This window comes from Drosophila elegans, unplaced genomic scaffold (genome assembly GCF_018152505.1).
Source record: "Drosophila elegans isolate 14027-0461.03 unplaced genomic scaffold, ASM1815250v1 contig_476, whole genome shotgun sequence".
In the NCBI taxonomy this organism is placed as follows: Eukaryota; Metazoa; Arthropoda; class Insecta; order Diptera; family Drosophilidae; genus Drosophila; species Drosophila elegans.
The window spans coordinates 15492942-15518727 of NW_024545863.1; the positions used below are offsets into that span (position 1 = coordinate 15492942).

The window sequence follows — 25786 nt, forward strand, 5'->3', positions numbered from 1 at the left end:
TCTAATTCGTATAAAGTTTAAATTACTTGCTACGCTATATAGCAAAGAGTTTCGTATTATTGTTACATCGAGGTGGAAAAGGCTATCGTCTATGAAAAACATGGACCAGAGGAATGACATTGTGTCCCAATGATGCAGCGTCTCCGGCGATCGTAAGGTAGTACACCTTGCTGGTTTTGACTCCTACAGACTGATCCCGTGTGGACTAAAGGGCTGGCCCTGGATACCACAGAAATTGGAGGCATAAATAATAACATCTCTCATATTAATCAACTTATCAAGAAAGAATTACAACTTCAAAAAGCTTTAAAGGATTTGGTTTTCTTTGATTTAAGTCGATTTAATAATCCAAGATGGGCTCGAACTGATTTTGATAACTTTAAAAATCATATCTATATCCTGAAAAATAATTGCCATTAAATGTGATTGTTCTTAGAAATAAATTCTAATGCAATAGAAATCTAGCGTTGCTCAACTGTATTTGTGTTCTCGAAATGGAAAATGGCTACTGTAACCCACATGAAACTTCAATTACTACTACTACTATTAAGAAAGGGACGACAGGCGATAATGATTAGATTTACAATTGGGATTATCGTGTGGCACAACAAATAGGCTTTGCCACCAAAATACCATCAGACCGAATCAAAACAAAACATCCATCAAAGTACTGCGAGAAAACAAAAGCGAGGAAATAAAATAAAATGGAAAGGTGGGGCGGAAAAAGTGGAAAAATTAAAATGGGAAATGCTCGAGCAAACCGCGGGCCTAAGACAAAAGATTTACAATATCGCTGGGGAAGATTTAAAGGTGATTTCCAAAGATATATATTGTGCCTGAGCAGCGATAAATAAACACAACTTTTTGACTATTTTTATTTCGGTCTCTCTTATTTTATTTTTTTGCTCAATTCGGTTCTACTTGGCAGGCATATTGTCAATGGAAAAGTGGGTGCCATCGAGTAAACTGGGGGGTGGGTGGGTAGACTTTCCACTAAAAGTGTCACATTAACGAATTGTTTGGCGGCTTTCCTACAGTTAATTTATGCCCCGCACTAATCGCTGGCCAGGTAGAATCGAATTTATTTGGTTTCTCTATAAGCGAAATAAGCCTTTCACAAACACGCAATTCATTGAGCAGAAAATCCGTGAAAACTCACCCAAAATATGGAAGGCGTGGCCTGCATCAGCGTCCTTCTGCCTTGGACAACCGCCAATGTCGTCTAATGGCGGGGCGCGTCTAAAAATAGGAACCACTCGAGAGCACCGCCCGTTAGCCACTCAAAACGCAGCAGCATCCGCGCTCCGAGCGGATGGCGAGCACATCTGGGGTCCCCAAAATCAACGAGATCATCGAGATCCCCGAGATCCGTTCTTGGATATTGTCACCAAATGTGTTGCGATTGCGGCGGAAGGCGGTACGTACTCTCTGCGGCTCGCAAATCGGCGTGAATCGGGAGTTACACATTGAAGTGGAAAAAGATATCTCAAATTTTTTAATCATACTAAAAAAATAATATCGAACTCATTACAAATTAATAAAAAAAAATAAAAAGCTGTCTCTTAAACCTCGAGTTACGAGTAACATTTTTTTAGACAGAGAAATTCGGGTTTGAAAAGTGCACTTATGTAAACGACATTTGAAAGTAACAATTCAATCCTGTGTTAGAAAACATAAAACAGTGAATCAAACATAACATAACATTCATAAAACTTAACTGAAAAACAACATCAAACTTGGTTGCAATCTTAAGTGGACAATTATAAATTATATATAAATTTTTTACGAAAAAATTAAAAGAAAAGTTTAATATTTCCCAACAAGTTAATAAAATAAGTTAAAACAAAAGAACTAAAAATAAATCAAAAATCTTAAATATAAAATAAATAAATTATAAAAGCACTCCACATAACTTTTGGAAACAGAATATATTATAAAATTGAAGTGTAGTGGGCCAAAATGACCAAGTACAATAGTGGTAGTAGTGAATTGCCCGCGGTTCACGGCATCAAGCAGGAGTACAACAACGGCTATGGCCAGCAATCTAATCCTGGCTATGGATACAACAACTATAGCCAGCACCAGCAATCGGCCGCCCTTCCCAGCCAGAATCCCCACCAGACGCTGCAGAATTTCTTCAGCCGCTTCAATGCCGTCGGGGATGCCGGTTCGGGAAACATTGGCTCCACTTCCATCTCGGCCACTGGATCGGGATCCTCCTGCAACTACAGCCACGGAAACCATCCGGCGGAGATGGACAAGCAGCTGGGCATGACAATGACGCCTTCGCCCATCTACACCACCGACTACGATGACGAGAACAGCAGTCTCAGCTCAGAGGAGCACGTCCTGGCGCCCCTCGTCTGCTCCTCCGCCCAATCCTCGCGACCCTGTCTAACGTGGGCCTGCAAGGCGTGCAAGAAGAAGAGCGTCACCGTGGACCGACGGAAGGCGGCCACCATGCGTGAACGCCGGCGACTGAGAAAGGTTTGGGTCCATTGCACTACTCCTTGTTAATTTAAAAACTTAAGGAATCCGCCCTGGGCGGTAACGAACTATTTTGAGTTAGCTACCAGGCTTTAGCATTAACAACGCTATGACAAAGTTTGATTTTATTTTTAATTTTATGAATTTACGCTTAAATAATGTTTCAATAACGATTTGTTGTATGTTATGTATATAAATTCTTATAAGCACCATTGTCCGTATGTCCGTCCGTCTGCCCGTTTCTCAATCTCTTAGTTTTAAGGCCATCTGCATTAAAATTTCCCAAAAGTTGTCTTTTTGTTGCAGATTGTATATAAGTCGGAACTAATCATATGTTATAGACAAAAAATTATACCCACTGCTGAATTACAAATTTTTATTTTACTTCTTCGAAATTAGGTTAAAATAAGGCTATTATATCACATAGAATATATCATATAGATATACTATAAATAATAAATAAAAAAAAATGTTTAGCTTCTCTATTTTTCACTTTTTTTCTTTTGTATGCAATGGCAATGGAATTATGCTCTTAATTTTATTTAAATCGGAATATAAACTATTTCATTTGTAAAATCTAAGTCTAAGTCTAAGCTATGCACTTTTAAGCGATAAAAAGATAGCAAATTAAGCGGAATTCTTTGATTTTTCTCAAACAGAATGATTTTTAACTCACTTAAAAAGGATTTTAACTCACTTAAAAAGAATTTGAAATTTCCCTTTGCAAAAACAGAGCAAAGTTTTTAAAATTAATTTCTTCTACAACTTTACTTAAAATTGTTAAATTGATACATTCTAAATTAGAATTGTTAAGCTGCAAACACAAGCCGAAATGTTTGAAATTTTAACTTAGGAGATCCTGAAAAGAATTACAAAAGAGAAGAGAAATAAAAATTTAAATATTTAGCTGTGTTAAAAAAAAGATACAATTATTAAACAATTTTTAAGCTATTTTCATATTATTCAGAATATAATTCTGTAAACAGAAAAACAGAATTATTGTATTGGAAAGTAAAATAGTAAAATTTTTCAAGTTATTCAACTTATATTCAAGCTAAAAGCGATGTTTAAGCGTATAAAAAAAATCCATTTTACGTGTGTTCTTTGTTCGTTACTCAGCGAACTAAAAAATTAGTGAATGCAATATATGCTTACTTTTTCTGTTCTTTACCATCTTTGGTCTTGATCTTTGTAGTCCATCCTTTGTCGAATCTGAAAATAGACTATTGTAATGCTGGAAATACCCTTGAAGCGTTGAAGGAGTGCAACTTTGTTGCAATGTCATTAGGACCACTGGCACCCCACAAATTAACACATCGCCACTTGCCCTGGATGGGCTGCCCCACCGGGGGGAGGATCCACTGACATAAAACGCAGAAAGGGAAACCACCCAACAAGCGTACAACATAAAGATTTGCCAAGACCAAGAGTTAAACAGCGGCATTTATGAGTTCGACAATCGTAAAAGTTTTTGGATGAACCACACGTATTTATAGCCACACATAGAGACATTTGCGTAGGGAAACCGAAAGGGGGAATGGAGCTGTCATAAAGAGACAGACGACGGGCGAACGTTTTAATTGTTGAAAATTTTATGCTCTATTTAATTTAAAATATGTTTTATTAAATAGCCACTTAAAGGGGACAACAACAGCATGGGGCTGTGTGTTTTTATTGCGCGCCTAATGGATTTCCATGATTTCAACGATGGCCATTAATTGATTATTCTTTTTCATGCATTCTAGGTTAACGAGGCCTTTGAGATCCTCAAGCGACGCACATCGTCCAATCCCAACCAGCGGCTGCCCAAAGTCGAGATCTTGCGCAATGCCATCGAATATATCGAGAGCCTGGAGGACTTGCTGCAGGTACGTCCTAAATTTTGTTTTAAAAGTTTAGAAAAAATCATTAAATTTTTGCTTCCTTGTCGGGATTATAGGAATCCAATCCTACACACGATGGCGACAACCTGGCGCCCAGTCTAAGCGGCAAAAGCTGCCAGTCCGATTATCTGGTAAGTTTACCGCCGAACGCTAATTAATATTAAGCCCAGCATCGTGGGGAAACACGTTCCGCAATTATTTTCTCGTAAAATTGTCATGCATGAGCAACGCTTTCGTCCATTTTTCTTTGGGCGACGCGCACATTCATCAAAATCTCAGGGACTGGCCGATCTCGCAGTGCCGAACATGAAAATAGACTATACGGATCCCCCATATCCCCCACTATATATGTATATACATAGTATATCCCCAACCGATATCTGTTGTATCTACTGACCGAAATTTATGCGCTCGCTGACGGGCAACTTAATAAGCTTCGAGCTTCGCCATCCTTCCCAGATTCATCCGATTACCGGGAATATTATGAGTTATGATCAGAGGAGAGTTTGGCTCCATCTGGGCCCTGGGCCCCCGGAAAAGTGTTTTCCCGAAAAACGTGAACAAAAAATGTGGCGGACAAATAGCCAGAGAATTTACGGTGGCAGGGAAAGGGTCGTTGTCTCTGCATTTAGTGAAAGGCAATAAATAAATTTTCCTGTTATAAGCCAGCCCATGGGCTATGAAATGAAAATGGAAATCGTGTTGTAAATTAATTACAACAACTTCGTTTGGCCGGGAATCGAGAATCGGAAGAATCGGGAGAATCGAGAAACAGCATCCCCATGTTTGGGGGATTGCAGCGGATCGCTTTACTGTTTCGTAATAGTTTCGGGGAACAAAAACCGATGTGGCAGTTGACAAATTGCACAGGAAAAACATGACATGATCTCGGGGTGTTCTGCTTCGAAAGGTGTTGCAAGACATGGCTTAAGTGGGGCGCGGAGGGGGGTGGTGCCGGGAAAGTGGGGCATACACTCCCAAATGACAGGCCAACAAATTGTCAACAATTATGCAAACAGTTTTTGCCATCGCCCCCCTTTTCGTTTCGGGTTGGCCGGCGTTGAGTAATTTCCATGCAGTTTGTATAAGTTTTTCACATTTTTAATGTACAAATTTGTTAATTTACCATAAAACTTAGCATATTTGTATGTTGACTGCACCCCAACCCCTTTGGCAGATATTAATGTGCGGCCATAGTTTGATTAAAAACTGGCAACGCGCCAAACGTGCAGACATTCAAATGCATCCCAGACCCTGGCAATCCATCCATTCACTTGGAGCCTATGTATTTATATTTATAAATCTCCGCGATTTAAGTAGAAGATTTCCTTTTGAACTGTTTCCAAGTTAAATATCTATATATATGTATATAAATTTCCTTATCGCCGCCAATAGATTGCAGTACTCCAGATGTGGACGAATTCAAAATGCCATGTCGTCTATCAGTCAAATTTCTACGTAATTGGATTCATAATCCTTTAAGGGTCAAGATAGAACTTTTGGGTGCAAATGACTCACTGAAAGATGTGGCTAACGTAGGTGCACACTATCCATTGATAAACGTTTATCTGGCAGTGAGTCAGTGCTCGATGGGTTTTCCTACAATTAAGTTTATTACGTTCACTGCAAAATACAAACAAATCTGGCATTGCTATCTTGGACTGACCTAACAGCTTAAACATTATTTTACTATTTCCCCGGAATTTAAAGCAGTTAATAATTATCGCTTTTTGGGTTTTGAGTTTCTTGGAAAGCGTTTAGGCCAAACCATAATGTTATAAATTATGATTTTAATTTCCAGCCCACAAAACAATTCACATTTTGATTAAATTTGAATTTCTAGCAAGCACTTATTTTTTCTGCCAATAGTTTTTTTTCTCAAAGGGATTATGGGATTTTACGAGTGACCGCAGCACTCGTAAAAACATGGCAATATTTCCAAAGTGGGTTTGGTATATTAAAAGCATATTTCATGCAGCTTGGGGAAAAACAAATCGTATAATGCCGCGTATCCGTTACATGCTCGAAGATCGGTGGAGAACTTCTAAGAGGAGCGCGCCAAAAAGCGGCTTAAAATCTTTACGCAACTCGAAAAAAAAAACGGAATGCCCAAGTGATAAGTGGCATTTCATTCAGATACAACACATGATATATGCCCGAGCTGCTCGGAAAAATGAAATACACCGAAATTCCATATAGACATACAAACAAGTACACAACACAAAATTTAGAATAGAAAGAAATAAATTAGGTATACATGTTTTTCAAAAACCATTTTTTGTTTTCAACAAGAATCAATTAATTTCAAAACTATTGGGCGTAAAATATTACCTTGGCAATTAAATGAGCGTATTTACCTTCTTTGAGGGCATTTTTCTCTCGGTGTATCTGTGTGTGAGTTGTCGCATATCGAGCGCAGGCTGTCACTAAACGCTTGGAAAATGATAAATCGCTTTATAAAAGTGCAGTGTGAGTTCGTCTGTTCTCGTTCAGTTTAGTTCAGTTCGCTCGGGTTGAATTCTGTTGTTCTGCTGCTGTTGCTGCTCCTTACATTGTTTGTTGTCCGCTAAATATAGACAAACACTATGGGATGCCCTGCTTTTTGCCGATCCTTGCAGACGAAATGACGGCGTTGGTATAGATACATATATGTATAGGGGAAACCCACCCAGAAGTGGCAATTATAATTTGCTTAGCATCGGCGTTAAAGCGAATTTTTCTAATGAAATCCCGAGCGCATCTCCGTCTCCGGATGCCTTGTCGTCTGCGTATGCGCAGCAAAAAATATAGCATCAAATTAATTTAATTGCTAATAAGTGTGCAGTGTGTGGACTTCACAATGCCCCACAAAAACGGGCGCAGACAATGCAGCATGCGGTTCAATGCATTTTAATTGGCCTGTGGAATCTTTACTTGCATAAATTTTGGCCTAATCTCATCATTAGACTGCATTCTGTATGGCACTTGTTGGCCAAGTTGACAGGCCCGGAGCACTTTTGACGTTGTCATTTCGCCTCGCGACACTTTTCTCTAATTTATTGCTTCCCCCCAATTTCGCTCGAGGCCAAATAAAAGTTTATTTCTTACGATATGTTCTTATTTTCAGAGCTCGTATGCCGGGGCTTATCTGGAAGATAAACTCAGTTTCTACAACAAGCACATGGAGAAGTATGGTCAGTTTACAGGTAAGAAGGTCAAACCTTATTGGTTATCCCCTAAATAACATATATATATATATATACAAAATCAACATCACCAGACTTTGAAGGCAATGCCAATGGTTCGAGCTTGGACTGTCTCAACCTAATAGTCCAGAGCATCAACAAGAGCACCACGAGTCCCATTCAAAGCAAGGCCACGCCCTTACCTGCAGATTCCAAGACGCCGCCCACATCCGAAGTACCGCCATCCACATCGCTGCATGCAAACTTCAAGCGGAAATGCAGCACTTAGCATTGAGTGGCTGAAACCTTAGGCAATTGTAAAGATACTTTTTAAGCGGATACACGAGATACCCAGTGACCCAGATAGGCCTTAAATTATTTGTATAGCCCTAGCTCTTAATTAAATGGTAATTCAAATAGCGAACAGAGTCTTTCACTTAGTCCAGATCGAGTTTGCGAAAGGAGCCGCTCATCCCGTCCAGTTCGCCATTGGCCCAGGCACTGGACAGTCCGACGCGGAGCTTCTCATTGGTCCCGTACTGGGCGTCCTTGGCCAGGTATTCCCTGTTGTCCAGCAGCTTCTGGCGCCAGTAGTCCACGGCCTCCGCCTGGTAGCCATTGGTCCCTCCATACTCGATGGTCATCGCATCTCTGGGCAGGTGCTGGTACAAATCCTCCGACCTTTTGTGCACCACGAACTAAAGTGGATGGTAGAGGTAAATACATAAACTTCATATTAAGTACTTTGGATAATGCTGGAAAAACATATGTTAAATTATTCATTTTTCCTTAATATTGGTGGCCAATAGGTAAAGGTATCTTGTTTGTCAAATTAAATGTATAAATGAAATCATTTGCTAAATTTATTTATAAATTATTTGGATTTTGGGAGTTTGTAATTCAATCAAATAATATATTTTAATAGCTCTAAAGCTTTCCAACTTTATTAACTTATAACTTATATCCTACCGTTATAAAAACTTAAAATTCCAAATTATTTAAGATATTTTAATTTAAATTCTCTCAATATTTTTTGAACGTAAAATGACTCATTTTAAATGGTGGCTTGGAGGGTAAAACCTTTGTTACACAGTTACAAATAGTCTGTCGTTTTTTTCGCATTTTGATCATGAATGGGAGATGTCAATATATGAAGTTTATATTAAATACTTTGTATAACGCTGCCAAATCTATGTTTAATTATTTATTCTTCCTTAATATATTGCCCTAATAATGACTGCTGACACAAGCGCACCTATAAAAAATTAAAATTCTTAAACAAAGGCTGAATGAAATCAGCTCTTTTACTAAATTTGGATTCTACAAAAATATATATAACTTTTATATAATATAATATTAGAGAGGTAGTAATTCAATCACTAATTATATTTCTAAAGCTTTCTTAGGTTATTAGCATAATAAATTTCGCCTACTATTCTGTAAGCGTTTAACACAATATTAATTTATAAGTTTAAATTTAGTTTCTCTCAGTCTGTTTTGGTGTGTAAATAAATCTCAAAGAAATTAGACATATAATTCCATATAATGACTCACCTTAAAAGGTAGTTTGGAGGGTAAAAACTTTGTTACAAAGTTGAAAATGGTCTGCCCTTCCTTTCGCATATTGATCATGTGAATCTCCACAAATCGCAGGGGAATGCACTGATCCACCAAGGCGAACGCCTTCTTCAGCAGGAAGGGATCGTATTGCAGCATCTGCTCCATGGTCACGTCCCGGGCATCCACCACCCAGACGAGTCCGGAAATCGAAGCATTATCGCACTCCCGGGCCAGAAGTTCCAGCATGATGAAGACCAGTTTGAAGGCCTCGCGGGGATTCGACTTCTTGACATCGACGTTCCGGAACTGCGAGATGATAACCCTCGGTCCCTGGGGACTCACAGGTCGAGTGGGTATCACATGGATCCTGGAGATCATTAAAAGGTGAGTCTTGATTATATTTTTGAAATGTTTAGTCATATTTGTTATATTTATACGGCCAGTACGAAATTAATTTCCAGCAAGTAATATCCATAGATAGTGAGTGAATAAATTATTTGTGCCATTAGCACGATAAAGATGTTCATTATTTCAGGCACTACTGATTAGAAAGTTTGATTTTGAGTGAATGAGTAGTTTCCTCATTGGCGTTGACCCTCAACCCACCCTCTTTGCAGCTGGGTGAGCAGCGCCTCATCCACCTGCCGCGATCCCAGGACCTCGGGGAACACACTGCGCAGGGAGTAGTAGTTGTCGATGCGTCGCTTGGTCTCCTCCTGGCTGAAACGGCAGCGCCGCAGGAAGGCCAGGATTAGCTGCTCATCGGTGGGGGCCTTGAGGTGTGGCGACTTGCCGATCCACGTCTGGATGGTGGCCACAATCTCGGCGCGCTTTGCCTGCTCCTCGTTGCACTCGCTCTTGGCCAGAGCGGCCAGCTGGGGATCAAGAGGTCTCAGCTTGCTGGTCGTCGCCATTCCGGCGCCCGTCTGAATGCTAACTGAATGCCAAAAGCAATGGAGGCACCGCCGTGGTCGATGTGCTGGTGGCTTTTGGTGACTTTGGTGTTAGTGGCGCTATCTAATCGGGACAACACCTTGTAAAACTAGCTGGAACGGCAACCCGAAGCCCGTCAGAGCGGGCGAATACATACAGATACACGAGTGCATAGATATAGTGATATGGGTGGGCGTTATCTTTAATTGATCGACTACAGCAGTGCTTGGAATGTTCATATGGATTTGCATTGGGGGGAGAGGGTGGGGGGCAGACTTCCTGCTTCCGGTTGAATTTTTTTCTGGTCCGAATCAGTCCCAGTTGAGGCGGCGGAAGGAGCCGCTGGCCCCGAACTCGGCCTCATAGGTGGCTATCTCGCCGGGACGCAGCTCCTCGATGGTCCCGTAGTTGACGTCCTGCTCGAAGTACCCGCGATAGCTGTTCAACAGGTCCTCCATGTAGGCCACGCACTCGCCCAAATGGCCATTGGTGCCCCCGTACTCCTCGGGCAGTGAGTCCTTACCAATGTGCTCGATCAGTTCCTCGCTGTTCTTCAGCACGCGTATCTGAAACGACAAGTTGACAAGGAAATATTAAATGGTTATTATTAAATGCAGAACAAACAAGATAAACTTTTTTATACACTTGAACTTTGACAAATCTGAACGAAACCAATAAAAAACATTTTACTTATTTATATACTTATATATATATATTGGAATATATTCCAAATGAAATTGTTATACCTAAATGTTGTATATTCTTATTTACATAATTATTTAGTTTGCCTTATATTAAAAATACTAAAAACCAATAAAATTATATATTTCTTAATGAGTACTAAGGACATTAACTAAAGATAATTTTTAAATATAAGAATTATAAACACATTTTTAAAATGAAAACAATCTAATAGTAAGCCAGAAAGATTAGCATGGGATAGAATTTTTTTTAAATTTATATACTAAATGTAAATATTGACATCAACAAAATACAATAATTCTAATTGAATACTTAGGGCATTAAACAAAGCTGCTTAATCAATTTGCAATTCTAAAAATTATAAAACCATTTTTTAAACGAAAATAATCTAGTAGTAAACCGGCAATTTTAAAATGAAGAATGGGTTACAACTTCTTAAATTACCTAAAGTAATGATTTAATGATTTTCAAATAAAAAAAAAACCATTTACACACCGGATAGTTAACCTGCATGCTGAGCACGTTGTAGAGAAACATGACGGTGCCCTGAATATCCTTGGGCATGTTGATAATGTACATCTCCTTGACCTTCAGCGGACTGCAGTTGTACAGCCAGTTCCACCACCGCCGGAATAGAACCCTGTCGAATCGCCGCATCTTGTCCGAGTTGAGGCCTTCGAGGTCGATGATTTCACAGATGCCCGCCAGGGAGGCATGGTCATTCTCCAGAGCTATCACCTCCATGGCCATCGAGGAAAAGTGATAGATTTCGCGCAGCATGTACAGATTGGGATCGAAGTGGCCAAAACGGGCTATGAAAATGGCTGAACGACTATCTCCCTTGGGCATATCCGGATATAGACATACTCTGAAAATTGCAATTATGTTCAGAGCTAATCAATCTTCACTCACAAAACCAATCACTTAACAAACGACAAGGAAAGGAAATCAATAAAATAAATATGATTGATTTTTATGACTTCTCTTGTTAATAAAATTAAAATAAAATAAATTAAATATAACTTCAAATTGGAATTTTTAATCTTTTATTGTTAGATTGGTAATTTTGAATATGTAATTTATTCCTCTGTTTTAACACTGTGACTAGTACCTTAATAATAAGTTATGCTTAGCTTTTAGCACTAGGACTTTGTTACATATAAAAATTGATTAACATTGAGTTTTTACAATTTGAAATGGAATTTGATTAAGAAGAGCATTGTTCTTTAAATAATAAATAAATTTCGAACAAAATAATTATAAAATTCAGATTGATTTTGTTATTGTCGAGTGCATAAGTTTAGCTCACCCCATGCGATTGATGTCCAGAAGCCGTTGCGTCACACAGCGATTGTTCATGATCTCCGGGAAGAGGTTGTAGTGGGTGAAGTAGCGGTCGATCCGGCGCTTGGTCTCCTCCAAACTGTACCGGCAGCGTCTCAGGAAGGCGATCAGGAAGTCCACATCGGTGCGGGCACGCAGATGCGGCTGCTGGCGAATCCAGACGCGCAGGATAATGATGTCCTGCTGAATGCGGTCGGGCGTCTCGTTCACCTCCTGCTCGGCCAATTTGGCCAGTGTCGGCGAGAGCGGACGTCGCATTTTGGTAACGGCTCTACGGTGTTTGATGGCATTTGGCCCCATCGGTGATATATCTAATTTGCCTATTTACCCACCCGCCCCCGCCCCCTTCCATCTGATGGTGGGTTGACGCCTAATCTAATCTTATCGCCCCAACAAATCGTATTGGGGAAATACAGCCGCTTCACGGTCGGTATCTACACGCATTTGTAACTTGCACTTTTCTCCAGTTCGGGAACTCGAATTGGGATATTGGTAGCAGGAGGCAACTAGGTGGACTTGTAATATATATGGGAACAATAGCGCATATCCGGCGCCTGTCTAAAGAGATCTCTTAAGTGCCCTTCTCGAGCACATTTAAGAAGTGGATACACTGGGATTTAATTTATTGTTCTTCCAAAATATAGAAAAAAAATCATTTTTAAAATCAGACATATACTTTAGGCAAAGGTTTTTGCTTATTTTGTTAGTTCATAAAAATTAGAATACATTTATTTAAGCCAAAGGTTTTTGCTTATTTTGTTAAATCATAGAAATTAGAATACTTACTTCTAAACAAGAGTCATTTTTATTACTTTGGGATCCACATTTCTAAATATTTTAATATGGTAAAATATTTCAATTCATACAAAATGTATACAACATATTTCTAAATATATTAATATGGTAAAATGTTTCAAATTCATAAAAATAATATATAAATTTAATAAATATTGTAACAATTATACAATTTATAAGCTTGAAAAAAGTATATTTTAACATAAAAAATTTTGCAAATCGCATAAAATTTAGGTCCTATACGGCCACGGTTTTTTAAAGGTTTTAAATCTAATTTTTAACGTTTTCTATAATTTTGATAACTTTAAGATTTTGAATTTAGAGATATTACATTATATTTTTTTGTATTTCTTCAGTTTTTTCTTCCCCTTTTTCCGTCAGTGTACGAGTACTCTCTGCTGAAATGCGATCTGCGTTTAATGCCCGAAATAAATCTAACGCTAAATAGTATCCAGTTCGTTGTGAGCATCCGATTTGAGTGCCTGTCAGAGGGCATTATACACCGACATCTCGGGAAGGTGGCGATGCGCTGTTGAAGTTGACATGGAACACCTACGGCCGGGCAAATTGCTGTGACATGGCGCTGTCAGCTGCTGACAAGCCAGAGATCTGGCAAACTGGCGATCTTGGCTGTGAGCTGTGGACTGTACGATGTGCGATGTGGGATCCCAGGAAGCGGATCATCTTGCCACCGCCGGTACTCCCACTCCGCCAAATAACTCATAACACATTATGGCCATGGAGCATCGGGATGAGGACTGCCACTTTGATCTTGCTGCTGACAGGGCAGCGCGTGTAAATTCCCTTCGCAGGCAGCTCATTGCTCATGACACAAACATATCGTTGCCATATTAATAATGAGGCTCATTAACAGCTCGCCGCAGTGCACCATCGCACTCGACACATTGCCCGATGCACTGGCACTTTCTGGGGGAAAAGGGATGAGGTCGGGGATGGGAATGGGAGTATGTAATTGACACGCTCATTGCTGATAAGTGTATTTTGTTGTAAGCACTTCAGATATGCTCGCAAACCCTTGGAATGCATATGCTGCACTCGGCGCAACTGATGGATGCCAAAGGAATGGCACGGCTGAATCTTAACAATAAAGGGTAGGGAAATTATGCCTTCAAGAGTGGCTTACTGACGGCTCAATCAATCTGCAGCACTCTATTACAAAGTGTTGCTTTAAAGTACACAGTGAAAACTGGTAAAAGTATTAATAAGTAAAACACTTAATTTTAAACAAAATGTTTTCTTGTACTTTTTTCTTGTACTTTTTAAAATGTTTTTACCTTTATTTTGTACCTAAAACGTTATACTTTAAAGTTCTGTTTTTATGTGCACTTACATTTACTTGGAAAAATCTTTCTTAACTGTTTTGAAACTAATCCCACTTTATATTGAAAAAGTACTTGTTGCGAGTTTAAAACAAGCAACGCCCTTTGTTCTTTATTATATTTTTCTATTTCATGTTTGGATTAATTGTAAATTAATTAACATTTACATTAACATATATTTACTTATTTAACCCCATCATTATCTAAATGTATTTTAAAATATTTAAGATTTTTTAGAATGTGTTTGAAATCTTGTTTAAAAAACCTACAAATTTTTCAAAGTCAAAAAATATATTTCTAAATTTGATGTATTATTTATGTTGTGAGAAAAACGAGCAAAAGCATTATTAAATAGTTAAAGTACGAATATAACAAAATTTGTATATAAAATATAAAACGAAATGGAATCGCATCGCTGCAGATGACGCTGCCACAACCAACAGTCATATGGGTTTATAAACGTTTCATGTTTTAATTTATAGACTTACATAAAACGCCCCATTTTGTGCGCCAAGTGCGAGGGAGAGCGGGAAAAGCGGAAAAGCGGGGAAATGGGGAAAATGCATTTGCTTGGCGCTCAATTGACAATCATATTTATAGAGCATATTGAACAAATAGACCAGACCCCGCCAGCGCTAGCCCAAAGATAATATTCGAGCAAGAGGCATTTTTGTCGGTTGGCCGTCGTTGTCGCTCGACTGCCAGTTGTCACTCAACTTGATCCGAGCTATGTTCTCATATAGTATAGAACATGCACGACGTTTGTACTTTGCCGTAGCCCGACCCCTCGAACAACAAAATTAAACGGCAAATGAAATTTCATTGTAAACAGACGCGTTACGGCAAATTGAGCCGCTTAAACAAATTTCCGCTATCTCCGCGTTACATCCTTACACACACACACACAAATCTACACCCATTATCCTGCTCATCCTGTTGAGGGCAATTTATTGGCTTCCGTGCCAGCACTCTTGTCACTTGAGCCTCAATTGGTCCTCTGGGCAGCGGCAGCGGCAGCTGGACTCTTTGCCTCACTCCTAGCCTAGTTTAAATTACTAAATAGTTGGGTTCCGGGAACGGGAACGAGAACGGGAAGTCCATGGCTCACATGTAGAGGACCGTGTGCCAGGAACGCGGCGGCAGGCGAAGGTTGATCGCTCCACGTTGGCTATCGGCGAGGGCCACATCCACCGGCAGGTTCTGGCTGCAAGATTACAAGAGCAGGGACTTAGAGATCTAGACTAGAGTGCAGGGCCTCCATTAGAGGCATTCATAAAAGTGAATCGCAACGTTGTCGGCAATTAAGTTGACGCACTTAAGCGGCACCGTCGCAGTTGCAACCCGAAATAGATGCGCATAAGGCACTTGGAGAAATCGCTCGGGTATGTAGGAAATTACTCTTCTCGCAGACCCAAAGTTATTTGATTCATAAATTTTTAAATTTGTCTACATTTGCTTGAACTTTAAATGTAATTTAATTTAGAGACTTGTAAACAGTGTCATTATTGATTTCCACAAGAAATTAAATGCTAAATGCGTTTTTATTTTTGGTTCTTGAATTTAGTTTCAAAAGATCTTGACTTTAAAGGTCAAAGTTTTGTATATTAACTTTTTGATTTCTTAAGATTTTTTTTGATACTAGGTAATGTTATTCAATAATTTACCAATTCTATAAAATTATTATTTTGTTGTCACGCGCATAAAATATCGATCGGGTATGTAAGAAAATACTCTTCTTGAAGACCCAAGACTTTTAGTTTCATTAATTTATAAATCTGTCTACGACTTACGTTTAAACTATAAGAATATAAATTTGCCTTATTATTTAATTTCCACAAGAAATTAAATGCTAAATGCATTTTAGAGAAAGAGCTTTAAATCTTACTTCTTGAATTTAGTTTGAAAAGAACATGTCTTAAAAGGTCGAATTTTTGTATATATAAATACTCCTGAAACTTGGTTTTAAACATAAGGTAATGTAACTCAATAGTTTACCAACACTATAAAATTATTATTTTGATTTTAAGCATAAATGCTTTTTATGCAGCAAAACTTAAAGAAATTTCCTTCTTATTTTCATAATAAAACCAAAGTTTTACTAAAGAAATTTATCTCTAACTTTGTAACTAACAAAATTGTACCAATATTTTTCGTATTATTATTATTAGTAGTTATGTTATTTCCCCCCTGCACTTACCCATTGTAGATGATCAACGCCAGAGTGCCGTCGGGTCGCTGGAAGCCCACAACACTCAGTTGGGTGAAGGAATTGCTTTGGTCCTCGATTCGCGTCTCGATGCGCACCGATTGGGGCGGTAGGAACTTGGAGAAGTGCCCTATGGCATAGAAGAGGGGCTGTTTATACAGCTCACTACGACTGGTGGCATTCACGATGACCGGAGCGTCCACGAAGTTATTCACGTAGTTGGGGCCGCCCCGTTCGTCCAGCACTAGGTTCCAGTCCAGCCAGCCGTTGAAGTTGTGCTGCAGGTCCTGTGTGTAAGCCCTCATATAGCTCTCGCCCCGCTGCCAACTGCCCAGCTCCGGTCCATGGGTCTGCCAGGGCTTGTCCCCCAAACAGGACTCCGTGTTCAACAGCATCTTGTTTGGCATTTCCGTGTGCGCCTGATCGATGAGCTGCGGCCCAATCAACTCGTCCCAGTACCAGTGGACGGACAGGCCATCCAAATAGGACAGCGAATTGTTGCGGGAGGAGCGCATCTTAAAGTTTGTATTTGTTCAAAAATTTTTATTAGTAATTTTCTTTACAAGGGTGCGCTCTGTTTAAAAAAAATCACAAAACTGTTTTTAAAATTGCAAAATCTAAGACTTAACGCCCATTACTCGCATACTTTTAATTGGCTTTCATTTGAAAATGCCTTTTTTTTTGGACACCAAATTGATTGCGTATAAAAAAAAATCAGCTCTATTTTTGGAGGAAGTGCGGTCATAAATTGACATTTAATTTTAGATTTGGCGATATCTAAAAAGTCCTGGGAGTCCATTTATTTGTAAGACTTTGCGATTTTTAATAAGAGCTGGGAGTACATTGGACCATATTTTTGCAATAGTGCACACCTACTCGATAACAACAATATAGAAAAAAACGTTTTAAATTTAAGGTATTTTGGTGTAACTAATGGCGCGATTGGAACCTGACTAAAATAGTCATAGGTTTATAGTATTAATTGAATTTAATTATATACATTTTATATTTTTTCAGTTATTAATAAGACTTAAATTATTCAGAAGTTTTAAAGTAAATTAAAAATTTAAATTAATAACCTTCTCAGCCTTTACAAATTATAATAATTGTAATGTGAAAAACAAAATAAACTGCCAAAGATAAAAATGTTTAAAAGTGTACAAAAAACACTTAAATTCTACCAAAATGAATACAAAATGGTAATCAACTGAATACAAAATTTGTTTGGATACAATAATTACCATTTGTAAAATATTTGGTTATATTTATACCGGATTTCTATAATGATAATTTATGAACTTTACATACCTTTCTGAACCACGAGGGATACGTGTAGCGCTGGTCGTCATTGCCGAAGATGAGCACCTTGCTCTGCTCCGAGTTCCTGATGGTCGGTCCCAGATTGTCGCTCAGCCAAATAGCCTGGCCGAAAAAATGCCGACATGCTTAATAGCCAGAATCGTGATCGATGGCCATTGGCCAAGTTGCAATGGCTCTTACCTGCTGCCAGGGCGTCCAGCCCATGCTCATGAAGTGCACAAAGAAGAAGCCGATGACGCCGTTTAGCGGCTCATTGCCGGTGGATATGGCCCAAATCGGCATATTTTTAGACCGCATGAGTTCGAGAAATCTGCAAAGCATCAAGCATCCTCATAAATGGCAACAGCATGGCATACCATTTGCTCACTTGAGGTGGTAGAGAGCCCAGGTTTGGTAGTATTCAGTTTTCAGCTGCCCGAATCCTGTCCAGCGATCGTTGGTCTTCATCCAACGTGGGGCACTCCAGGCGGCGCCCATGATCTTCAGTTCGTCCAGTTGACACACGGTCTTTAGCCTTTTTAGCTGCTCGATTTTCTGCAGATCCCTTGGATCGAGGGCTGTGAAGTTACTTAATTTCGGATCATTGCGAGGCCACTCATTATAGGCCCAGGGTTCCAAATCGAAGTCAGAACCACCAATGGACATTCGAACGGTGTTGTACGCAATGCCATCTTGATGGAAATAGGATCTGTAACAGCAATGACTTGTAATTATACACTCTCCTCGATATTTTACATTATAATCCCACTTATAAACATGATCCTGCAGCTCTGCTGGCAATTGCTTGAGTAAATGGGACACTGTTCCTGTGAAGGCTCCACCAAAAACGCTGACATTCTGATATTGTTGCTCTCGTTTCACGGAAATCCGCACGGTTCTAGTGCTGGCATTGATAACTGAAATATTATAAATACTCTTAGATTTGTTAAAAATTAGTTCTTTTAATTTGTATAGCTACACAGGCGTTGGGGAATATTGGCCAACTGCAACCAGGCTCTGTGCTGATCTACCACAATCGCCTCTGCCTTGAAGTTCTCATCAGTAAACTGTTTGTCTTCCACTGTTATAGGTTTATTATCCGACAGATCACCCGTTGTCTTCTTGAAGCGTAAGCCATCCTGAAAAATTGTGAATAACATGTTATTATAATTTAAAAAACACGGATGCACAGATTTTAATTATCTCTAAATAGAATGATTTTAGTTATGATTTGAATGCTCCTATTCCAAACTATGAAAATAAATACTTTAAAGAAAATTAAATATAATTAAGAAATAAAAATGTAATGTGTATAAAAAAATTAAAACATGAAAAGCTATTTATATTTTTACAAAATAGCCATTCTTAAAATAATAAGTGATTCCCTATTTGTGATTTATTATTTGCCATAAAGGCTACCGAGTACTATTCTTGTGGCCGCGAGTGCTGGTAATCCTGCTGACTCACCTTGCTGGAGCTAATCAGCACAATCTGTGAGCTATCAGTGAGCTCGGGTTGTTCGAGGTAATCGCAGTAGGTGCTGTTGCAAACGCACACGCTTCCATGGCTTGTTTCTCGCAAATCGCAGGGCATCTGATTTTCTGAAGCACCTGCAACATATACATGCTTATGTATAATTTCGGTTACCGGCAGGTAGGTGTGAATTTATTGTTTCTTTCACTCACCTGCACAGATAACGATCGCTGCAAAAAGAAAGTAAAGTCGAATTGTCTTCATTTTGGCACTACCGCCGCAGCAATGCGACTCGATCAAAGGCCCGTCCACAACTGAGCTCAAAAAGAGAGTGGCTCTGCTTTGGAATAATCAAGCCACCGAATTTCGCTCAACTTGATGTTTATGTTTTCGAACGCCACTTGACCTGGGCCCAGCTGATGATTTGATAAAGACCGGACCGGCAAATAGGTACAGTCGGCAGTCGAGACGATCCCACTTGGAAATCGGCGCACGCAATCAAAAGTAAAAGTTATGCAAACCCAGAGGCGGAGTGGGAACCACAGAAAGGGGGTGATTTATCAATTATAAAGGGAGCCAACTAAGGCAAACCGAAGCTTATATTGCAACGGTTGTTAAAATTCATTTTTTTTATTTTTTCTATTAATTTTTCCATAGATACTATGACAGCTATATGATATGGTTTATAAAAAAAAAATTAATTCTGAAATAATAAATCATTACTATATATTAAAGTATATTCAAATCAATCGAAAAATAGGGATATATATTTTAGATTATTCCCAAGGGGTTTTGTGGTATTCTAAAGTATTAGTTTTAGGAATATTACAACAATTTTTAAAAGAGGGAACTTATAATTTTCAAATATTGCTTTTCCGATTGTTCGTATGGTTAGCTTTATGATATCAGACATGATATCCTGATCGTTCCAACAGATCAACAATTTTTGGGAACAATAATACTCAGCAAATAAATATTTAATTCTGTCTATGTGTAGGTTTTTAGATATTTTAATATTTGAAAAAAATCGTTTATCTAGTAGAAAAACAACGAATTCAAATTTTTAAAAAATTATATAATTAGACTTCAAAATTATGACAGCGTTTTCTTTGCTTTTATAATATAAACTAATCCAAAAATGGAAAACTAAAATATTTAATATAGAATAGAAAAAAAAAATTAAAATAATAAAATTATGAAGTGTAAGGATATGCGGATGCCATTCCGAACCAGCTAAGATTCTCATGGCAATAGATGTGTTTAAGATACTTCAGCACTTCATCCATGCGCCAATTGGACTGGTCATCCCGACATCTGGGGCAATCCTTTTCGCTTGGAAACTGAATCTTAGGGAATTTCGGATCCTCAGTAGAACCGCCGGCCAACTGTTTGTTGATGTTATTATGGGCTTCCCACAGCCACAGTATCTGAGCGTCCTTCTTGGCCAAGTCAGTAATTGGTCGAAGTACCTCGAATTCCTTTAACTTCTTCCGGCACTCCGTGCACTCCATAAAAAATTGTACATACCCTGTAAAGACCAACAAAACGGAGCCATCTTTAACGTGGCCCGATTCTACGGTGAAATAATGGAATAGTGTCCAAAGCGAGCAATCGAAGCCGCGCAAAAAAGGTCGTGAGGCAATGCATCCAATATATAGCTTGCTGCGGAACTTGTATTCCTTAAAGGATTTCCAAATCAATTCTTTCAGCTCGACTCCTGAAAGTTTTCTCTTAACTCTAATCGAATAGTATAGACTGGTGATCTTTTCTTTGGCCTCCGGATGCAGAGGACTTATGTAGTTAAGCAGCCTGAGGAAATTACGCAGGACAGTTAGCTTTTTGCCCACAAACAATGGTGTCTTGGGTAGTTCCACGTTGAGGATGTGGTCAATTGCCCGTTCCAGATCGGCCCGAAAGACTCGATGCGGTTGGTTTTCAAGCTGCTCAAATATATCGGTCCGCAGGGCAGCATTGATGTTGGTGGGCAGCGTTTTTTGCAGCGGCGACTGTGGCTTGTGGTCCATAAACTTTAGGAACTGCTCGATGGTAGCCACATAAGCCTCACTGGTGTCCATCTCGGGAGTGAGGAACAGAAGATTTCCAGCGCTATTCACGATTACCAGCAAATTCGGCACTGGGGATATGCCAAACTTGTTGTATATGTTATGATCGTCGAAGACGCGCACAACGACTTCATCATAGCGCAACAATGCGAGCAGGGTGTTCCTTCCCATGTCCGAAATGACCGGATTGTCCTCATTGCAATCGTCCAGGTGGGCAATTCTCTCCTCCATGGAATGCCCAGTCTCCCAGTGCGGAAAGAAATTGGACATGCACATCTGGAAGACCAAAACCACGTACTTCACGTAAGTGTGGTCCCGGAATATATACGTCACATTGTCCTCCCGCGCGAACATTTTAAAGTACTTTAACTTTTGCAGATGTGATGCCAGTACCGACTCGATTTCATTGGCATTCCGACTGGTGATCTCAATGCCCAGGTCATAGCGGCTTCGAGTGTAATTCGGTGGAAAGTATCGCAACGTAGGCGTTTTGTGGATGTTGAAACTACGACAGATCCTGTGGTTCATGTCCTGCGAGCAATCGAGAACATTGACCTTCAGTATGCGTATCCAATTGTAAAGTTTTCGGGACAGATTTCTGAACACGGGTATAAATCTTTGGGTGTCTTCACAGAATCCGTTGTAGAATTTAATCAGCTTTGCCGCTTTTGACTCGTTGAGATGAGTTTCAAATGTTGTGAAATCGAGTTTCTGAACATTGTCATCCGGCTTATAAAGCAACTCTTTTGCAAAAAGTCCAAAGGAAAAAAAAAGAAGGCAAAGAATAATAGATAAATCTGACTTATATTGCCATTGATTCATTTCTAGACAATGTTATGTACTCAACTGATTGATCTATAGTTAGATTTGATTTGCTGCAGTTAGAAAATTGACTTAAATGTGTGAAAATCGCAATTTTACAGATGCAAGAAAAATGCAAGAATTGGCTGATATCAGACTTAAAATACTTATATTACAGTCAAGACTCAAGTTGCTAAGAAAATAGTCCGGCTTTATATTAAAGAAAATGATTAAATTAATATATTATGCAAAGGTCAGGAAAACCATAATTAGTGACACATATTTCCTCAATAGTTTTCCTCTTTATATTTTAATGGATTCCCATTTTCATCTAAGGAGCACATATTTTTAATTGTGCCCAAAAGTAGACTTTAAAAAAATACAAAATAAAACCACAGAAAAAAATATTGCAAGTATTGAATTGATATTCATAGGTCAAAAAAGAAGTATAATTTTTAATATTGTAAAATTATTATTTTAAAAAGTTTAATTTTTCTGTTCGAACACCTCAAAGTGATACGCCCAAGTCCAAATTGAAACGGAATTTGATCAAAGCAAGTTTAAAATCTTATCATTTTTGTATGTGTAATTTTCCGCTTGCTATCGCAAAAATTTTCTAAGAATACTTCAAATATTATTTTTTATTAGGGGTCAAAGAATGAGGTGTTGTTTTGTCTAAGGTTATTATTTTAAGGGTCAAAGAATGAGATGTTATTTTGTTCAAGATTATTATTTTATTAAAATTGTTCTGATTTTTGTAGTTAACTACGAAAAACACATTTAGCTGTAGAGCAAGGTGTGAATGGACTTGGCGGGAACATTGACGACGAACTCGCCCCGTACACTGTCCACTAGAGTAATGTCCAGATCGGCGCGACCGCTGTTGAATAGAACTGCGGCGATTTTTTTGTCCGGCCGTTGGAAAGCCACCGAATCCAGGTTGACGTTACTGGGCACGGCATCTATACGAACGGATCCCTCCGGAACCAGTTTGGAGAAATGGCCCATGGCATAGAACATGGGCTGCTTGTAGAACTCCTCGAAGGCTGCGGATATGAGTTCAATTATTTTTAAGGATTTAACTAACGAGATAATGGATTTCCTACTTGTGGTATTGACAATGACTGGGGCATCCACATAGTTGTCCACATAATTGGGTCCGCCCCCCTCGTCCAGACATATGTTCCAGTCGATCCAGCCGTGGAAGCCCAGTTTTAGGTTGAGCAGATAGTCACGGGCGTACTTTTCAGCCCGCTCCCAACTTCCCAGCAATGGAGCAGCTGCCTGCCAGGGTTTATCCCCGATGCACGACTCCGATACGATCAAAATCTTGTCGGGCGCATACTCGGTGGTCTGCTCGATAAAGCTGCTGCCGAAAATCTCATCCCAATACCAGTGCACTGCTAATCCATCTAGATAATCGATCGAGTTAGGGCGAGTACGGTTCATCTGAAAATATAAGCGATAAGAAAGTTGAACTTTGATATTTTGGTGGCGCTAAGTTGATCATGCCTATTTTAAGGTTGTTTCTTTTCTATTCAAGCTTCTAATTTTAAAACCTTTGTAATTTATTACCCAAAGTTCATTTTAATGATTTATTTAAATGTAAAGTAACAAAGGTGACCCCATAATTTTTTTTAAAATTTAAGAAATATTTTAAAATTATTTAAAGTTCAATGTTATATTTAAATAATATTTATAAATATTTTTTTAACTTAAATGTTATGTTTAGATGTGCTTTTTGGAAATTAAACGATGAACTTACCATTTTAAACCAGGTGGGAAAGGTGAAGCGTTGGTCATCGTTGCCAAAAAGGATGATGTCCTTGAACTCGGAGTTTCGGATGGCGGGACCCAGATAATCGTTCAGGAATACGGCCTGCGTCTGTGGCGTCCATCCCATGCTCATGAACTTTACGAAAAACATAAAGAAAATGCCGTTCAGTGGCTCATTGCCCGTGGAAATGGCCCAGATGGGAATGCCATTGTCCTTCATCAGTTTGAGCCAGCGCAGGTGGTAATCGGCCCAGATCTGGTAGTATTGCTTCTTGAGCCGTCCGAATCCGGTCCACCTGTTGTTGGTCTTCATCCAGGGCGGGGCACTCCAAGCGGTACCCTTGACCAGCAGGTTCTTCACGCCGGACACCTCGATGAGGCGCTTGATCTGCCCCATTCGCGCCACATCGCGCTCGTCCAGCTCGTCCATGTCAGAGAGCAGGGTGTTGCCCTCCTCCTGGGCGTAGGACCAGGGTTCCAGATCGAAGTCGCAGCCGCCAATCGGTACGCGCATCAGATTGAAGCCCAATCCCTGCTCCGCGTAGTAGGACTTGTAGAGGTGGTCCCCTAGCTCTGACTTCTTGAAGTTATCCACCAGATAGGTCACGGATCCGGTATAGCTGCCCCCGAAGCCAACCATCTTCTGGTGGGTTTTCGTCCGGTCCAATCGCAGGGTCACCGAGCGGGTGATGGAGCTCTCGCGGGACTGCAAAGTAAAGGCACTGGCCACCACATCATCGAGCAGCCGGGACACTATAGTTTCATTCGCCGCCTCTGAAGCCTGCTCCACGTAATCCTGCACCGTGACTTTCTTCCCTGTGCCGAACTTATCACTGGTTGTGGAGAATCGCAAGCCCTGTTTGGAGCTGGAGATCAGGTACCACTCGTTCTCGTCCGTCAGGACAGGATTCTCCAGATAGTCACAGTAGTCCGCCGTGCAGACGCACACCTTGCCATGGCTCGCGTCCCTCAATTTGCAGGGGAACGATTCGGATCGGCCACCTGCAAGAAAATATATCAATTCTATTTTCAGTTTACTGTTTGGGTTTTATAGGTTTATGGCCTCTCACCGATTGCCGATAGCAGCAACACGCCCAGCACAAGGACTCCTCGGCTGGTAAACATTTTCCTAGTTGACCGTTCGCTCGATTCGCCACCAGTCGACTGAAAACTTAAACTTCCAACTGGAGGTCTTAGCCGTTTATCTGACCACTTGGGGCAAAGCCAAAGGCAGGAAGTTTGCCCGATAAGCCCACTTTGCGATTATGTTCACTGGTTAAGTCAACATGGCCGTAATCTTTATTGGGAATATTAGGCAGAGATTTGCATCAGTAGTATCATCATCATCAGGTTGGCCCTGACTTCACTTTTACATATATTGTGAGGTCACAGGGTTGAATATTCTCATTCTCTGGTACAATTTCGTTCGGCAAACAACTCTTTGCGGAGTTTCAAAATTTTATAAAATTTTCTCAATTTTTTTTACTATAAAAAAATCAATAAAACATGTCGTGTAATAGATCTATTGGTAAATTCAATTTTTTTATTATTATTATTTTGTTTTTTAATTTTGAAATATTTAATAAACATAAACAATATTAGGACCTGGACCTGGCGCCTATAACCTGCCCAGTACCTTTGGCTATAAGAACTGCGACAAGCGGATGCAGAGAAGCCCACAGTTCTCCTTTGGAACGAGTCCGAGGACCTGTAACAATGTCAGAAAAGTTGAAGGGCCTGGACCAGCTGCCTACCATCTGGGCAAGGTCACGCGATTTGGAAGACCTTCTGCCGAGGAGTACGCTATTTTCCGTTGTTAATGGGTGAAATCGAATGTTTTAAAATATACATGGCTTTAATGTAAATGGTTTTTAATTTACTGTATTCTTGGAATACTATTCATGACGGGGGTCAGCTATCTAATCATATAAATGGAATTATTTGCCAGATTAGTCTAATC

The 25786-nt window shown here is 39.6% G+C and overlaps 7 protein-coding genes across 7 annotated transcripts; 2 read left to right on the top strand and 5 right to left on the bottom strand.

The window, feature by feature from the left end:
• Positions 1–1379: 1379 nt before the first annotated feature.
• LOC108135622 (myogenic-determination protein) lies at positions 1380–7958 on the top strand. Its single transcript, XM_017256444.2, has 5 exons — positions 1380–2487; positions 4233–4355; positions 4427–4501; positions 7477–7555; positions 7630–7958. Exons 1-5 carry the CDS (start codon positions 1960–1962, stop codon positions 7821–7823), a joined length of 999 nt encoding a protein of 332 aa, XP_017111933.1. The 5' UTR covers positions 1380–1959; the 3' UTR covers positions 7824–7958.
• On the bottom strand, positions 7959–10029 carry LOC108135632 (alpha-tocopherol transfer protein-like). The gene is made up of 3 exons (XM_017256456.2): positions 9701–10029; positions 9089–9461; positions 7959–8232 (listed from the first exon to the last, which is right to left on the bottom strand). Exons 1-3 carry the CDS (start codon positions 10006–10008, stop codon positions 7972–7974), a joined length of 942 nt encoding a protein of 313 aa, XP_017111945.1. The 5' UTR covers positions 10009–10029; the 3' UTR covers positions 7959–7971.
• Positions 10030–10211: 182 nt separating this feature from the next.
• LOC108135642 (alpha-tocopherol transfer protein-like) lies at positions 10212–12335 on the bottom strand. The gene is made up of 3 exons (XM_017256468.2): positions 12039–12335; positions 11225–11597; positions 10212–10593 (listed from the first exon to the last, which is right to left on the bottom strand). Exons 1-3 carry the CDS (start codon positions 12329–12331, stop codon positions 10339–10341), a joined length of 921 nt encoding a protein of 306 aa, XP_017111957.1. The 5' UTR covers positions 12332–12335; the 3' UTR covers positions 10212–10338.
• A 1851-nt stretch (positions 12336–14186) lies between these two features.
• LOC108135841 (lysosomal acid glucosylceramidase) lies at positions 14187–19489 on the bottom strand. Its single transcript, XM_017256729.2, has 9 exons — positions 19399–19489; positions 19181–19323; positions 18693–18852; positions 18483–18630; positions 18102–18422; positions 17915–18044; positions 17723–17836; positions 16406–16929; positions 14187–15412 (listed from the first exon to the last, which is right to left on the bottom strand). Exons 1-9 carry the CDS (start codon positions 19448–19450, stop codon positions 15313–15315), a joined length of 1692 nt encoding a protein of 563 aa, XP_017112218.1. The 5' UTR covers positions 19451–19489; the 3' UTR covers positions 14187–15312.
• Positions 19490–20294: 805 nt separating this feature from the next.
• Positions 20295–22071, bottom strand: LOC108150066 (sulfhydryl oxidase 1). Its single transcript, XM_017278033.2, has one exon. The coding sequence runs from the start codon at positions 22069–22071 to the stop codon at positions 20380–20382; it is 1692 nt and encodes a 563-aa protein (XP_017133522.1). The 3' UTR covers positions 20295–20379.
• A 690-nt stretch (positions 22072–22761) lies between these two features.
• LOC108135847 (lysosomal acid glucosylceramidase) lies at positions 22762–25019 on the bottom strand. The gene is made up of 4 exons (XM_017256742.1): positions 24897–25019; positions 23816–24828; positions 23157–23499; positions 22762–23096 (listed from the first exon to the last, which is right to left on the bottom strand). Exons 1-4 carry the CDS (start codon positions 24949–24951, stop codon positions 22831–22833), a joined length of 1677 nt encoding a protein of 558 aa, XP_017112231.1. The 5' UTR covers positions 24952–25019; the 3' UTR covers positions 22762–22830.
• Positions 25020–25218: 199 nt separating this feature from the next.
• LOC108135857 (outer dense fiber protein 3-like protein 2) lies at positions 25219–25691 on the top strand. The gene is made up of 2 exons (XM_017256755.1): positions 25219–25354; positions 25429–25691. The coding sequence occupies exons 1-2, from the start codon at positions 25333–25335 to the stop codon at positions 25644–25646; spliced, it is 240 nt and encodes a 79-aa protein (XP_017112244.1). The 5' UTR covers positions 25219–25332; the 3' UTR covers positions 25647–25691.
• Positions 25692–25786: the final 95 nt, after the last annotated feature.